Source organism: Zootoca vivipara, chromosome 11 (genome assembly GCF_965207765.1).
Source record: "Zootoca vivipara chromosome 11, rZooViv2.hap1.1, whole genome shotgun sequence".
Taxonomy (NCBI): domain Eukaryota; kingdom Metazoa; phylum Chordata; class Lepidosauria; order Squamata; family Lacertidae; genus Zootoca; species Zootoca vivipara.
In genome coordinates this window covers 9844081-9861607 of record NC_142594.1, presented here as the reverse complement: position 1 = coordinate 9861607, position 17527 = coordinate 9844081, and the positions used below count along the sequence as shown (strand labels likewise).

The 17527-nt window shown below is 40.0% G+C and overlaps 1 protein-coding gene across 44 annotated transcripts in view; it reads right to left on the bottom strand.

Annotated features, from left to right (window-relative positions):
• Positions 1–17527, bottom strand: part of CLASP2 (cytoplasmic linker associated protein 2) — a 130446-nt gene that overhangs the window by 41087 nt on the left and 71832 nt on the right. For 18 of the 44 annotated variants that reach the window (XM_088653614.1, XM_088653621.1, XM_088653620.1 and 15 more), the window contains 9 exons: positions 16199–16269; positions 14033–14092; positions 12847–12924; positions 12389–12556; positions 10683–10735; positions 10087–10257; positions 6939–6962; positions 2385–2486; positions 2217–2243 (listed from right to left, as the gene is read on the bottom strand). In XM_088653614.1, coding sequence (XP_088509740.1) covers positions 2217–2243; positions 2385–2486; positions 6939–6962; positions 10087–10257; positions 10683–10735; positions 12389–12556; positions 12847–12924; positions 14033–14092; positions 16199–16269 — 754 coding nt within the window. The remainder of the gene's footprint in view (positions 1–2216; positions 2244–2384; positions 2487–6938; positions 6963–10086; positions 10258–10682; positions 10736–12388; positions 12557–12846; positions 12925–14032; positions 14093–16198; positions 16270–17527) is intronic. The other 26 variants (XM_088653617.1, XM_035129752.3, XM_035129757.3 and 23 more) reach the window with 3 other exon arrangements.

Sequence of the window (17527 nt, the reverse complement as noted above, 5' to 3'; positions counted from 1 at the left end):
AGGGACCATTATCCTAACCATATTGTTTTTATTCTGCAATTAATGAGCAATACTGCCGTTATGTATGCAATCACCAAAATGGGTACATGCACTTAATTTATCAATTGCTGTCTATGTAAGCTCATGCTATAATAAACCAGCTTGTCTCAGAATGAGAATACTGCATAAATAAAATGTGATAGCACTGTCACTTAAAGTACTAGTTCTTCATTAACTACCACACATTGAGATCCCTTTGCATACATGTCTGCAATAGTACTAGGGGCTTATCGCACGTTATGCAGAGGCAATTCCAGGTTTGTCATTGGCCACATCTGGATCATTGAAATTTGCTTAATAAGCAGAGATGTGTGTGAGCTTTAGGCACATCTGCGTGCCTTTGTGCACACAAGCCTGGCTTGTATGGAAGCCACTAACCATAGCTCCCAGTACTAATGTAACAATAAACTATGACTAATTGCAGCTTCCTGCAGGTGCCTGAAGCTCATGCATATCTTGGCTTATTAAGCTGAGACTCAGTTGTCCAAATGTGGGCATTGAATATATAATTAACAAAAAGCTACACTTAATTGAAGCTCTATAATTAGTATAATTCAGCTTGCAAACATGCCTATCATAATCACCAACACTTTGTGCAAACGTAAGACATGGGGTAGCTAGTGAGTGAAGTAGTTCATAAAGTCTCCATAATCCGATGATTTGCTACGTGCTCAGAAGCGGAGCAACTCTTAAAATACATTAGCACTAAAGTGACGAAGATACGCCTTCTAGTACTGAGTGCAAGATTTTGCAAAAACATGGGGCCAATAGCTTCCATTGCAGGACACAGCAAATGAAGCTGTTTTGTCTTGTTGCATTGAGCTTATCTCTATCACAATGATCTCTTGCTTACATTATTGGGTTACAGCTAGTTTTGTCGTGTGCAATTTTTATATCTCGTAGAACACACCATTTGTATGCTATATTAAACTTCTAAAGCAGAGTGTTAACATTGAATTCAGGATTCACAGAACATATTATTTACAATGCCAAAAGAAAGGGCTTCGAATGGAAAGAAAAACAGAGGCACATTCTAAGTCCACATAATTAAAATTAGGGAATTAACCCTTTAAGCAATCTCCTGGAATGAAATAAAGCAATTATTAAAGTACACCAATATGAGTCTTCTTTCATATACATAAAGTCCCAGGCACCTGCAGATGATGGGCAGTTGCAAAAATTTGCATTAAAAATGACAACAATTTAATCATAATACAGTACTCGGCTCTCCGGTATTTTTATCTCACTTTGCCTTCCAAGATATCTCTACTGCAGCTAGGGAGAGTCTGATACAGTTTTCTAATTCCTGTCTCTATGCTAATAAAATTGTCTTTATTGTCTTTAGAGGGGCATTTGCCCACATACTCTAGGGTATTCCTCATTTGTATATTATCTTCTATGGGTATCCAAAAACACTGGCAATATTTCCTCTACATAATTTGTGAAGTGGAGAAAAAACCCTACACCTTTGGAATTTACATCCATCAATATCTACAAGTTACACTTCTCAGGTAGACAGGGAAAATAAATGTGCTGCAGTAGGTGTGCAGTAAACATTCTCTATGGTGTAAGAAATACAGGGATGACAACCGCCTATCTTTCTTCTCTGGTGGTAAAGTGAGAGTATGGGGTGCATCTTGTTATTGAGTTGAGATCAATGTTGTATAGCCTTTTTCCAATACCAGTATTTGAAAATCAAGCTGAAAACAGTCACATTAAACCTAAAGCAACTGAAACTCTATGTTAAAATGACTTTCCAAGTAAAAATGATAGAAAAAATCAAAGCAAATCAAAAATCAAATTAAAAAAAATTAAGTAAATGACTGTTTAATAATGAAACAAAATCTAGTTGTCTCCCTCATCCTATACACACAGCATATATTTTCTACGGCATCATGAACTGCAATTACTACAGTGTTTCACAATGCACCTTCATTTGTAAGGTTTCCATGTAGTCTAATCACAATCCCTAATCACAGGAATAATTTCACAATCCCTAATCACAGGAATAATTTCACAATCCCTAATCACAGGAATAATTTCTTAGTGGGTTTTAAAAAGCAAATTTTCATGTTATGTTTAGAATCTTGTTCAAAATAACACCACACAGACTATAAGAGACTCCAAAAGCATGCAGACTACTGACCCGAAACACTGAAACACTGAAAAAAAAATACCTTCATTTTTGTCTGGCGATGATGAACCTATGGCACAGAACAACAACTCAGTATGTAGTGTTTTTAAATATATATATACTTGACCATATCCTTTGGTCAATGATTGTTCACTATGCATATGGCTTAATGTTATTAACAGAGTAAGAACGACAACATAGAAATACATACGCTGAGACTGAGACACAACTTTTGTTCGACTACGGCCTCTGGAATCCGTCTTTGAGTTTCCCATGCCAATAGAGGGTGTTGAAAGCTTGGTCCGCACACGTCCTATAAAGTGAAACAAGAAGCAACAAGCAACACATAGCACAAGTATTAGAGAAATATTTACATCTCCCGAAGAAAAACATTAAAGCAGTAAAACTGTTGCTCTAAGCAGCTATTTTACAGCTAGACGATGAAATGCTAAAAAACACAGACTAGTGCAGATGTTCCAGTCACAACTTCTCAATACAGCAGAGAATGGCAGAAACACAAACTTCAAAAGGGAATGCAGTGCAAAATTTTGCCAGTGTCTTGCTGTGACTGTGAATATTTAATATAATAAACCATAATGATCGCAGACTTTCCCTTGACCCTGTCTCCTTTTTTCTAAATACTTTTCGTTGTATGCAGTGGTACGGCTAAGCTGACATCAGGAGGAGGAGGGAATCAATTTTGAGTATTTCTCCCTCCCCTCTACCGTCCCCACAATCCCTAAATTTGCTCCAGAGAGTTGGAGAAACACCAAATCCTATTCTCCATACTTAAGCTGGATGTGTATTTCTCTTCTCTCAAAGAGCTAAGATTAAAACAGCTCTGAAACTATCCAGTCAATAGTTCTGCATTGAAGAGTTAGCAGGATGAATTTGAGACGGCACAGGCATGGGGCTCTCCAGGTGGTTTTGGATTCTACCTTCCATCAGCCCCCAGGCAGCATGGCCAATGGTCAGATATGATAAGAGTTGTAGTCCAGCAACATCTGGAGGACAAGGGGTTCTCTATGCCTGAGTTAGCAGGATGCTTAGGGTTAAAGAGGGGGGAAAATACATTTTGGTTACTCTAGCAGAGTGGTTCTTAACCCGGGGTCCATAAAAACAACGGGGTCTGTGAATCAGGCACACACAGAAAACGGATTCTTCCAATGCAAATAAAATAAATAAATAAATTTTTAATTTATGAATTTGTATTTTTCTAGGGAGGAGGTCCACAGCATTTATTAGGTTTTCAGAGGCGTTCATGACCCGAAAAAGGTTAAGAACTGCTGCTCCAGCATTTAAGAATTGCTAATGGTAGATATTGCTGAATATTAAAATAGAACCCAGAAGAAAAGTAGAAAGTTCAGTACAGTTCAGTGTATGATCTCATTCAATATATTTCTCGTACTGTTTTGGCTCCCTAAAGATTTATTCATCAAGTAGAGAAATAAGCTCACAGAAAGTCTAGAAGTGTTATTTCCTCAGCTACCAGAAAACAATGTTATCCATGTTAGTTTATAATGCGCAAACAGGTTTGGCTAAATTCAACACAATAACACCCATGCAGTGACAGTATCTGCCATCCACTGTAATGGTTAGATGGTGCTTAAATGCACAAAGACTTTGACCTGCACAAGGCAGGAATACAGAGTGCCACCATTTTGGTATGATGCAAAAGGACCGGAAAGACATGATCCAGCTTCCACTGCAATAATAATGATGAAAACTCAAAAATCCACATGGCAATCACCCTCATTTTTATCTGAATCTATATATTTGCTTATTGGTGCTAAACTTAGGGTTGGAATACTGGTCAACTGAACAGTTATGTTCACCTACCGGTATTTGAACATTGGTCAAATATTGTCAAATATTTCAAGAATGTCATTGTAGATTAATATTATTATTTCATGAGGGTGTGATTCATTAGCAAGGGCAAGAGTGAGGGCATCTTGACCCCTAGCCTTGCTCCAGTTAAGAGGCAAACAACAAAAAACTTTCCCACTGATTACATACTGTAACTGCAGGTATCTTCAAGCAGGAGCACAAGCAGTTATCAGTGGCAAAGGCCATTGCTTAATGGATATACTGTTCAGCTAGGATCAAGGAGACCCAGATTCCCTCAGTCATGAAGCTCATTAGGTGATGTTAGGTCAGTTGCACAACTCCGTCTAAACTACCTAACGGGGTATTGTGTGGATACAGTTAATATACAGTCTTGAGCTCCTTGCAGGAAAGGACAGAGTAAAATGTAGCAAAATTAATAATTTCCCATCTTTAAAAAGTCAGTGTCATTGCTTAGTGTTGGGACATACTGCAATTACAAAACAAAGGTAAGCACAGTATTAAACTTTTTGATGAACATCATTTTTGCATTCTCGTAAAATTGATGTTTTAAAGACCATTTGACAATACTTGACCACAGCTTGAAGGACCAACCTGAGCTATGTATCTACTTGATTTCCAAGAGATATTTCAAGTCCAAATAAATGGTAGCACCTGCTTCCCCAAAGCATGAGAATTTCTGTCTAGCATGTTGAAATATCCACCAAAAAACTTTGCACATCTAAAATAAAACAGGTATCAATACATTTTTATTGTGAATGGTTACTTGGAAAAAATATAAACACAATATTTTGCAAATAAATATTGCAGCAACAAAACATTATTAGGCAAGCAAACTAATGAATTAACCCTGAATTAACCCATATGAGGGACTATATACTTTGTACAATGCTGTTGCTTGTGATAATGAAAATATAAGATGAAAGCATTTGATTTTTTAGCAGAAGCTTCATTATCTTACCATCCTCAGAAGCTGTTCCTAAATGGGAAAAATATTAAACAATGATATTCCAAGTAGATTTTTGTATTTGGTAAGCAATCACTCTTTGGCTTCCTAAATGTGTATATATTTAAAAGCGTATTATGTGAGATTAAATTCTAGTCCATTAAATATTTTTGATGCAGTTACCCTGCATTAGAAGCTACATTCTTTGTCTGATGAAAAGTTCTGTATTGCACCTATCCACCACCAGTAATAACTGCTAAAATTAGTTTTTGACATAGCTGTACAACAGCTCTGGCACAATGTGCAGAAACAGGTAAACTTTCAGAAACATTCACACAACTAAATCCAAAACAAGATTCAAAACTAACTTTCCTTTAGTAGACAGCCTTGAAAGCCATGAACATCAAATCAGAGCAATATTTTCAAACTAAGTGCATTCTGAACAGACTAATCTTATGAAATCCAGCATAGGGAGTGATAGCCAACTTAAGTCATGCTTAGAACAGTACTTAAGTCCATTGATTTCAGTGATTCTTTTCCATGATTTGGCTGAATCACACCCAAATAAATCAATTGTGGCTGAGTCAGAAAGGGGTAGTTGCAAAGGGGTATGATGCAAACATAATTGAATTAAGCTGCAAAGTACTCTCTTTCTAGAACCACTGTTCAACAAGAGGATACAGAGGCATTAAGAATGACAAATGTGGGAAACGTTATACAGTCCTACCTTGGAAGTCGAACAGCTTAGTTCCCGAACATTTTGGATCCTGAACGTCGCAAACCCGGAAGTGACCGCTCCAGTTTGCAAACTATTTTTGGAAGCTGAATGTCCGACGGGGCTTCCAATTGGTTGCAGGAACTTCCTGCAGCCAACTGGAAGCCGCACTTTGGTTTTCGAACGTTTTGGAAGTCGAACGGACTTCCGGAACAAATTCCGTTTTACTTCCAAGGTACAACTGTATAATGAATTGAAAAAGATGTTCAAGATAATACTTGTAAAAAAAACACCCAGAAGTTTTCCTTTTGGGAATTATAGGGAGAGAACTACGTAAACTGTGTAGAATTTTTTTTCATGTGAGTCTACAGTGGCAAGAATGTTATTTGCCCAAAAATGGAAAGAAGAAAAAGTCCTGATGAAACAAGAATGGATACAAAAACTTATGGAATATGCAGAAATGGCGAAACTTACCAGAAAAACAAGAAATCAAGATAACAAACTCTTTATAAAAGAATGGAAATGGTTTATTGAATATTTACAAACAAACTGTAAACGGATAAGAACACTGGCAGGATTATTGCAATAACCTGCAGTTTTATAAGAGTATATATTTAAAATAGATGAATAAATGAATATGTTAATATGGAATATGCAGGAAATATAAAAAAAAAATTAAGGAACCGCAGAAAGAGGGGGAAGAAAGTATGTGCCAGCGCTGTGTGTGCCACTGAGACTGAGATACTACTGGCTTGGCTCCAGTTACATTACTGCTACTCTAAGGCCATTTCCAGAACATATGAAAGCTTCAGAAGTGGTTTCTAATGCAGCCCAACAAGCTACTGAAATGGAACACACAATTCTAGTGAGCCTAATCAAACTACTGCGCTCCCAAATTTGCAACCCAGAAATGCAAAATAATCAAGACTGTCTGTTACAGGAAGCAAAAAATTAACACGACAAAAATTTAACTGTACTGCTCCCACTGATGAGTTTCTAGAAAATGAAGATTCATTGTTAATTTGAATGTCAGTAGCTAAAGTATTCAGAGAAGGTAGTTCAAAAACTGATCAGGCATATAGATACATATAAAAGCAATGTTGCATTAGAAGCTGACAGGCATAATTCAGACCTTGAGATTAATGTGCAATACGTTAGTGAACAAATTAGTCACCAATGAAATTAGTGTACAAACATCTATTTTATGAACAGATTTCACAAGATTAATAGTTTAGAAATCAGACAAAACAGGGTCTTACCATCCATCTTGTCAGAAGTATCCTCTTTGTTGGAAGAGCAGGCAAAGAAACAGGGAAAACTTAGTGTGTTAGATAAACCGTGTTGACAAGAGAGCCAAAGAACATTCAGTAAGGAAACTAGAAAGTTTACAGACACTTGCATCTTTGTTAAACCTGAGAGCTATTATTGAGGGCTTGAGGATGTGGCTGAGTGCTCTTAAACAGGGGCGTCTGCGAGGGCATTTAGTGGGGGAATTTGAGGGGGAAGCCCAGAGTACTGTCTCAAGAGACATGGCGGGTGAGGGAGCTGCTGCAGTGACATGCAACACCTGTACCATGCAAAAGTACACTTGTAGCAAGTGCTAATTGGTTGCCTTTCTGGAAGAGAAGGTACAGCAACTCAAGGCCCGTCGAGCCATACTTTGAGTTACAGGGTGAGATACAGAGTTTCTTGATAGAGCTGAGTGGGCTTTGCTAGAACAGCAACACAGGAGGGGTGCCCTGGGAAGAAAAGTCCTTGCAGGTGACAAACCCCTGGAGGAACGTGACACACAGAAGTAGGACTGCCGGGATCCATGCTGTGTCATTCAAGATGCAAAATCCATTCCATGCTATCACCTCGGACCCAGATTCTGGACCAGAGGAGCTAGGACAGCAGTTGCCAACCTCAGAATATACCAAGGTGGCTGTGAAAAGTACAGTGCCCAGAATGATTCCTGACACCCTCACCCCCCAGAGGAGGAAGAGACAGGAGCAGATGAACTTGGAGGTGTCGTTTTCCATTCTTGGCCTAACCTCTTCATATCCCAGGATTACTAATCATGGATTAGTATGCTGATAACCCACTTGCTACCTTCCAATGAAACGATCTCAGAGAAAGGAAATTGCAGTCTGGAGAAGGCAAGTTTGAGAGGAAGGAGTAGGAAGTACTTGAGCCACACGATTCTCGCCTTTGTAACCTATCACAATAATATCAAGATCTGGTTGAATCGATCGACATCTTATGCCCTTTTAAAATGTGGTTCTTTTTGGGGGTGTGTGTGTTATTGGGTTGTTGCTTTTATTTTGATTATATATATTATTGTTTTATAAATTGATTTTGTTCTGTGAACTGCCCTGAGACCTCCTGGTACAGGGCGGTATATAAATTCAATAAATAATAAATAAAAATAAATAATAAGATAAGCTCTGATAAACGAGAAGGGAAGACTCAAAAACAGCAGTTGTAGACCGTAGAACATTCTGAGGTTGCTTTGAAAAGCGCAGTGTATAGAATGATTCCTGCCACTCCACAGAGGAAAAAGAGATACATGGTAGTGACTCCCTGGATAGCCATCTGTCATGTATGATCTACCGGTAGTTGGGATTTCTGCATTGCAGGCGACTGGGTTTAGATGAACCTTGGAGTCCCTTCCAACTCTACAATTCTATGATTCTATTAGCGTTTTCACAAACATGGGAGTGAATTGTTTGAACTATAATGCACAAAGCAGGTTGCCTATTTGTGCTTCAACAAAGCATGGTTGACGGACTGAACCATCAGGTCAGTTAACCCAGCTTCTCATTGGCCTCAGTCCTCTCAAATAAATCAGTTATTCAATGTTCCATTTGGTCCCTTTCCTCCAACAAGGACTAGGTAAGATGTTATGTTTTTGCAGCAGACTGCATCATCGATACTGACTTTCCCCTTTCACTTGCATAAAATTGGGAATATTTAAACTTAAGTGTACACGATGCCACAGCTTTGCCAATGCAATACAAAAAAATGTATAGTCCTCCAACTAAATATTTTCAACACAAAGCTGCTACTGGAGTGCACTTCCTCTACTTGGTAAAGCAAGAGGACCTTCCTTGTTAAACAACACAAAATTATTCTGAATTTTAACAGTTTTTCACACATTAATATCTCATCTACCATGCCTCTTTACTTATGTCGACCATCATTCGTACAATCAGAATTGTTGAGAATTTGAAATATGTTCTTATGCAAAAGATTTAACACCAACTTCCTGTATCATAGCAAAGGATAAGGAAGACCAGGGGAGAGCTCTTTTATTCCTGCTGAAGCCTGAAGCACCACCACCATGCATGTTAGCCTACCCTTGCTTAACACCCAAAGTGTCCCTAATCATTAGGCATCACCCGAACTAGAGGGAGTCATGATTCTAGGAAACAACACTGAAAATGGCTGATGGGACCAATGCCAGCGGAACATTCAAAATCCCATTAGCTCTTTCTTAAAATAGCTCCATAGAATACACATTAGATAGCCATACAAAAGCTCTCAGCACACATTAGGTACAACAGCATCCTTGCAAAAGGATGGTGTTAGTAACACAATGAAGAAACATTTTTCTTCAAAAGCTGAGAAAACAGTAACTAACTACAACCAAGACCTCAACAGTCCATCTCTCTGTTGCAGGAAGCCAAAGCTGATACTGATCCTAAGCAGTGTTAGAAACTGAGATACGAAAGCTAGGAGCTAAATGGCACCTTAAACCTGAGTTATGGGCGCAACAACGGAATGTCTAGGCACACTTTTTTATAATAAGAACACTAAGCTGAAAATGAATGAACTGCAGCTAAAATATTAGGTTCATTTTTCACATGGTCTAGTCCTTCCCCTGCCTAGCCCCCTAATATTCTTAAGAGGGTCTCTTCTCCAGTCTTCAGAGAATGGCTGGAAGTGGGGAGGCAGAAAAGGTCTTCCTTTCCTTCCACTCTGCAGTTTTACTCCTCTGAAATCTTAGGTGCAGTACTGCGCCCAGAGCTCAGAAACAGCTCACACCAATGAAATTCTCTGTCGCAAAACGCAACTAGAACAATGGGAGTTTCGAACACTGATCCTAAGCATGTTTACTCTCAGTAAGTCCTAACCAAGTCCATTCACAATTGCTCCTCAGTAAATAATCTTAGGATTGAAGTTTAAGTACTCTCAATGCTAGAATGACCTTTTCACCAGCCCCAACCCCAAAAGCAAACCACAGAGAAGTGAACAAAAAGACGATTTAATTGAACCAGTAATAACCAACTAGGCAACAACAGCCTTCTAGTTTACAAAGCTGGGTGTCTCAGAAACATCACTGCAAGTACACACATAAAAAACATATTTAAATTCACAGAGAAATCCAATAAGTATCTTATTATATCATTAAACAGATTCCCTCACCTAGTGAAGCATATGAACCTGGAGGTAGACCAGCGGCAGCTAAACGGCCAGTTCCCGTTGGCTGACCAGCAGCATGGCGTGCCTTTGCTCCGGCGGCAGCATTGACATCTATGTCGCTGCGAGATCTCTGTAGCATTCCTGGGCTTGGGACAGACTTGGTAGTTCCTGCAACTGAGATTAAAGGTAATAAAATTGCATATATCATGCATCCCTTCTTATTAAGCGTACAGTTGTTCTTGCTCAATAAATTAATCTTGCACTGTCTTTTAAAAAGATGTTACTTCTAGAACTTCCAAAGAGTTTTAGTCTAGTACAGGCATGCCCAACAGGTAGATCGTGATCTATTGGTAGATCACAGGGTGCTCCTGGTAGATCCTGGCTGATCTCTGGCCCCTCAGCAATCTCCTTACAAAAAAGCAAAAACCCAACTTTCGCTTCCTAAAAAAAGCTCAAGCTCCACAACTTTGGAAAGATCACTGCCAGTCTTTTTACGACAATGAGTAGATCACTGCCAGTTTTTTTATATTGTGAGTAGATCGCAGTCTATTGGGAGTTGGACGTCCCTGGTCTAGTACATTTAGTACACAAAGAATTACCTCTGCTAGCCATAGTTGAACCGGATGTGGACCATTTTGATGCAAAGGGACGACTGAAACAAAGGCAACCGTTTTAGTAAGGCATGTTATTAAACATTTTACAACACACTGAAGTATTCTTTCCCCTTCTTCATTCTGTATGAATGAATATGTCTAGTGAATATGCAAATCCATTTTACTTGCTGCTAACATCATCCTGCTATGGAGCAGATAAGGCCTTTTTAAAGGTCTTTAAAAAGCCCATACATTTTATTGAGAACTTTAAAAAAACACTACTATCTTTTTATACAAAGCTGTGAAGTTGCATATAAAAGGTGCAATTGGGTACTTTGAATACTTATGAAGAGTTCCTTTGGGTGCATGTAAAGACTACATCAGGTGGGGCTTGAGCTCCACTAAGTGGTAACAGGCAGATTTTGCTGTGATGGCTTGCACCTGCAATACAAGACTGTGCCCTTCAGACTGGCGTTACCCCCAATAATGTGTTCACCTTCATCTACAACAGATACTGTATCTACACTTATCCAGATGATCTTCTGCTCAGATTCCTGGCACAAGAAGACCTCCAAATCACGCCAGCCTCCCTGAAAGATCTGTGGTTCTTGATCAATACCAACAAGTTACCTGCTTCATTTGCAGTGCCTCCTTCACCTGGAAGCCCTGGTAGACTCTGTTGCAGGAAACATGGCCTTGTCTCCTATGGGTGGGCATCATCAGTGTTAAATGGGAATGTGGAGGTAGTCCTCCACCAGATTTACTGATGACAAGCTTGATTTGCTCTTCTACAAGCTTGGTTATTTTTCTCTTTAACAATACTTTCCACCAGTTTTCCTGGGACAGATGTTAAACTGACTGACTTATAATTAGAAGGTGCCCTGGATCCCTTTTTAAAAATTGGGTATTGTACTGGATATTATCCAGTTCTCAGATATGGAGGCTGATTTGAGGGACAAGATAAATATTTTTGTCAGAAGATCAGCAATTTCACATCTGAATTACCGTATTTGGAATACTCTCAGGTGATTGCCATCCGACTCCAACGGTTTATCAGTTTTTATCTATTAGGCCCAGAACTTCATCTCACATCACCACTCTTTGGCCTAAGTTCCTCAGATTCCCTTCCTAAAGTTCCTCAGATTCCCTCCCTAAAGTTAGCTCAGGCACCGGGAACTGCCCTTTATCTTTCACTATGAAGACTATGAAGATGGAAGTAATTCATTCAGCTTCTCCATCTCCTTATCTTCCTTTAGCACACCTTTTGAGTCCTCTGCAACTAAGCCTGAGATTTCTGCCTTGCAACAGTTGGATTTTCTACTAATTCTCAAATTCCCGTGGACAAGCACTGTGTTTTTGTCAAGACACAAGAAGCAGGATCCATCTCCTGCCAAATTAGGACTGTTGAAGCAGGCGGAATACTAGAAAGGCTCTGTGACTCAACTAGAGCTTTATAATGTTCAAAATTTGAAAACGGCAATTTAGACGTGTTCAAGTCCTACCTGATGTAGTCTTACCTGCACAGAATGTAGATTTGCACTGAAAGGGGCATCCCATTGAAAATAATCAAGGTGGGTCCATATGCATTCAAGTGTGCATATTATTTATGTGGATCCTGACTCAGCAAATGGGGTACATGTATGGGGTATGCTTTTGCACACATATCTTATCTGGATTATTGTGAAGTTATTTTATTCTAAAATGACCCTTACTTGAGGCTTTCCTGTGAACTGGAGGATGACCTGTCAGACTGTGGAAGTGATGCAATACTACCCGAATTCTTTAAGTATGTATGCAGGCTTCTTTGATAGGATGGCTCAAGGTTATTATACAACACCTCTGCTTCACCTGGAAAATGATTTCTTAGACCTAGGTAAGTCCTGCAAACAAATTACATAATATTTATTACAGGGGCATTGGATATCCAAGTATTTAAAAAAAGAAAAATACAAGCAATGATCCATCAACACCAATGAAGAATAAACTAGGAAATTTCTGATATTAAAATTTAGTTGAGTAAAGTTTCACCCTTCATCCCAAACCTATGTTGGCCAAGCACATATAGAGTAGAGAAATACTGTTGCTCCTTTAGATATAAAGGAAATTCTTCCTCTGAGAAAGGCATCAATACTTTCTAGAGTAAAATATTTAAATGATCCCTGATTCTTACTTTCTTGCTTCTACTCTTGCTTCAGCATCAGCATCATGAATACCCTTTTTGATAGTTTCAACCAAGACTGCAGCATGCCTAAAAGAGAAAATCCAAGTCCAGCATTATATATAAAATATGCATATTGTTTTGTGAATAAGTTTAACTAAATGCTTCCCCCCGCCCAAATTCTATGTTAGTTCTTATGTGAGGGGAATTTCCATAGCACCCATGAACCACCTTTCAAAAAACAAAAAAAAACAAAGCACCGCACCAAGATTTTAAAGTGGCCAAATAAATGGATTAGAATCTGCTTATATGGTTAAGGAAGATACAACAAATCCTTTAGCATGATGTACAGAGGAGCTACTCTTAAGTACAGTGACACTAGTTGCTGCTGCAACAAAAATCACTGAATATGGTAACTTTGTTACAATAATAAAAATGCTAGGATTAGCAACTTTCATACATAACAGAAATAAAATTTGTGCTTCTTTGCAGAGAACAGCACATAACATTGTAACTGGAACTAGAAATATTGATTAGAATGTGTCACATTCCTCCCCATGCCTGCTTTTGAGGAAATCTACACCAAATTATCTATCTCTGTGCTATCTACTAAGACTGAAAAATTGCTTTTGAAATACTTCACTTAAGAGTCCATTTGTACAAACAACGGGCCCAATTTGCACGTAACACTAAGCCACAATACGTTTAGTCAAAAAGAGGCTGGTTTGAAAGTCTGAACTCTGACCAGCAGACTAACCGTGGAATGTTTTCTGGCAACACACCATGATTTGTTGCTGACTTACAAACTGTGGCTTTAAAACTAAAGTGTGCTTGTCTGAATGCCCCAACCAAGATGATCTCCAGGCTATATAGGAACAAGGTAAGAGTAGCTGGAAAACAAACTTAGTTTTGGAGAATCAAGCTAAGGCTTGCTTGCACATCTATGGGATGTCTAGCTGTTTGCTGTTCAAAACACTGTTTGATCTAAAACTACTTAGTCTAAACTTCGAATGCTAGCCTCACTAACAACAACAACAACAAAACAAAATTGCCTCTCTAAATAAGTCAACATTATCTTATCTTCTGTTGTGTTTTTTAAAGGGTCTGAAACAGCAGGTAGATCCAATTGTTAGGAGAACTTAACTACATTTATACTTGTAATATTAAAGCGGAGGTTCATGTCAGCTATAAATCATACCTTTCCAAGGAATGTGTTTGCCACTCTTGTAACAACAGGTCTAGAAATTCAAAAGAGCGCCTGAAAAAGACAAGGACTAAAGTCAGGGTTTGATTATTGCTGAGTCCAGGAATCTGAAGCTCCTATCAAGATGGGCACAGGGGGGGATTCAGAGCATATGCGCTGAAATAAATGGACCTAACTTAAGTCATGTCTACTGATTTCAGTGGGTCAACTCTGAATAAAACTGTATTGAACAGCACCCACGCATTCACATAACAAAAACTGTCATAGAGATATCAAGATTTTCAAGAGGAGCGGGGGTCCATGACTTGGCTTTTGAAAAGCTGTCCACAGTACTTAGCTAATTGGGAACCACTGCCTTAAGCAGCACTAAAGCCAGAGTATTAATCCCAAGTCCACATATATTTAATACGTATCACAAAGTGCAATGTTTTTATTTATGAGTACCGAAAAGAGACTCATCCCGCTGAATCCTGTTGTGTATCAAAGGGGAAGTCTGTATTACTCTTTTGTCCTGTGATGTAGCTCTATTGCCTGTCCCAATAGGCTGGCTATTCCATTACATTTACCATCATTAGGAAGAATTCTACACTACACTGTGCACATTCAGTCTAATTTTACTACTACTGTTGCAACTGGCTTGTGTTTATACAGGATTCAACTTATTTAACTTATATGCAGAATTCATCATGCTAAAGGCTGGACTAGATGAATCCCAAGCCGGAATTAAGATTGCCGGAAGAAATATCAACAACCTCAGATATGCAGATGACACAACCTTGATGGCAGAAAGTGAGGAGGAATTAAAGAATCTTTTAATGAGGGTGAAAGAGGAGAGTGCAAAATATGGCCTGAAGCTCAACATCAAAAAAACCAAGATCATGGCCACTGGTCCCATCACCTCCTGGCAAATAGAAGGGGAAGAAATGGAGGCAGTGAGAGATTTCACCTTCTTGGGCTCCTTGATCACTGCAGATGGTGACAGCAGTCACGAAATTAAAAGACACCTGCTTCTTGGGAGAACAGCAATGACAAACCTAGACAGCATCTTAAAAAGCAGAGACATCACCTTGCCGACAAAGGTCCGTATAGTTAAAGCTATGGTTTTCCCAGTAGTGATGTATGGAAGTGAGAGCTGGACCATAAAGAAGGCTGATCGCCGAAGAATTGATGCTTTTGAATTGTGGTGCTGGAGGAGACTCTTGAGAGTCCCATGGACTGCAAGAAGATCAAACCTATCCATTCTTAAGGAAATCAGCCCTGAGTGCTCCCTGGAAGGACAGATCGTGAAGCTGAGGCTCCAATACTTTGGCCACCTCATGAGAAGAGAAGAATCCTTGGAAAAGACCCTGATGTTGGGAAAGATTGAGGGCACTAGGAGAAGGGGACGTCAGAGGACAAGATGGTTGGACAGTGTTCTCGAGGCTACGAACATGAGTTTGACCAAACTGCGGGAGGCAGTGCAAGACAGGAGTGCCTGGCGTGCTATGGTCCATGGGGTCACGAAGAGTCGGACACGACTAAACGACTAAACAACAACAACAACAAAATATACTGCCCTATACCTAGAGGTCTCAGGGTGGTTCACAAAACAAAAACAAAATATAAAACCACAAAATATAATCAAAATGAAAACAACAACCCAATAGCTGCCGCCCCCCGCAAAACCCCACATTTTAAAAGGGCATAGGATGTCAACCAAATTAACAAACGGCCTGGTTGAAAAGGAACGTTTTTGCCTGGCACCTAAAGGTGTATAATGAAGGTGCCAGGCAAACTTCCCTGCGGAGAGCATTCCACCAACGAGGAGCCACTGCAGAGAAGGCCTGTTCGCATGTTTCCACCCTCTGGACCTCTCAAGGAGGAGGCACACGAAGAAGGGTCTCAGAAGATGATCTCAGAGTCCAAGTAGGTTCATATTTAACAATGAATCCTATACATGTTGAAGTCCCACTGAGACTAATGGAACGTACAACCATGTAAGTGTGTAGAGAACTTCCGTCTTTATTGTGGGATTGCGGTACCGCACAATAAGGTTTACACTACATATCAGAGTTAAAGCAGAGCTTAACTTCTGAAGATGAATTCCATTCATTTCCTAAAACCCTTTCTTGAAATCAAGGAACATTATACTCATAAAGCTTGCTATTCATAAATGCTCACCTCCTGACTGCAACGGATTTTGAGGTACAGTTGCTGGTTATTAAAGGTATGAGTCTGGGCACATGGGTATGCTGAAAAGAGAGTGGAAAAAAGCTATCACAAGGCATTCAATACTCATAATAAATTTTATGTAGCATTAGATTCATAAGGTTGCAGTTCTATAGCATTTATCATTTTTGACCCAAAGGTGGCTTTAAGAATAGGGCTCACAATTTTATGTAACTCAAAATAAATTGAGCACAAAAATTAAGATAGAAACCCAGATGGTGGAATGCTGAAAAAAGTTTGAGGCTACATAATAGCTTCATCTTTTCTATCTCATCAAATATCAAACAAGGAACTACAATTTCTGGAAAATATACAGTACTGTATGATGATATGATATAAAGAGGCCTCTGGCTGCCACAAATACTTCACACAAAGTAGCTTATTAGTTCACATAGGAAAAAGTACCGTATTTTTCCGTCTATAAGACGGGGTGCTCAAAATTTAGAAAATAGGGGGATTGAGCTTTTGGGGAGGATTATTTGGGGGGAATGCCAAAAATCGCTCACCCGCCAGAACGCAGCACACAACCGCTCACCCCACTTACAATCTTGGGCTCAGGTGAGCGATTTTCAGCATCTCCCCCCCCCCCAACAATCAAGCTGCCATTCGCCGCTTAAAAACTCAGACTCGCACTTTGTTCTGGCGGGTGAGCGATTTTCAGCATTGGCTGTTTGATTTTTTTTGGGGGGGGGTGCTGAAAATCACTCACCCGCCAGAACGTAGCACACAGCCGCTCAAACTGCAGCTGACTGATCGCTGCCATTAATCACGCTGGTGGAGATCAGGGAGCTGATAGGTGGTTTCTGCGGCGCAAGCAGAACCAAAAGGTTGTGGTGGGGAGAGATTGATTGACTGGTTCCCCATGTCCCCTGACAGAGACCCCTGGTGATTTTCATAAGCTCCCTGCAGAGAGGCGAAAGTTTGGGAGGAAGGCACAAGCCTGAATGGTACAACGGCTGTAAGCAGGCTCCTTTGCCCTGCCCAGGACAGGTGGGGCGCTGTCCCTTTAAGGAGGAGGGTGCCTGGCAAAGCGATGGCTGGCTGTTTTGCGCTCTCTCTCCGGGCCTCATCAGCTGCCTCCCTTCGCCGGGATCCATCTGCCAGTTGGGCTGCCAGCCATCATGGGAAGCCGGTGCAGCCCCTCTGCAGCCATGCTCTGGCTAGAGCGGGCACATGCTCTGCCCCAGCGGGCTGCTGCAGGTTTCCAGCAGGAGCATTACCTACAGGGAAGCGGCTACCTGCAGCAGCCTGCCAGGGCAGAGCGCGTGGCCACTCTAGCCG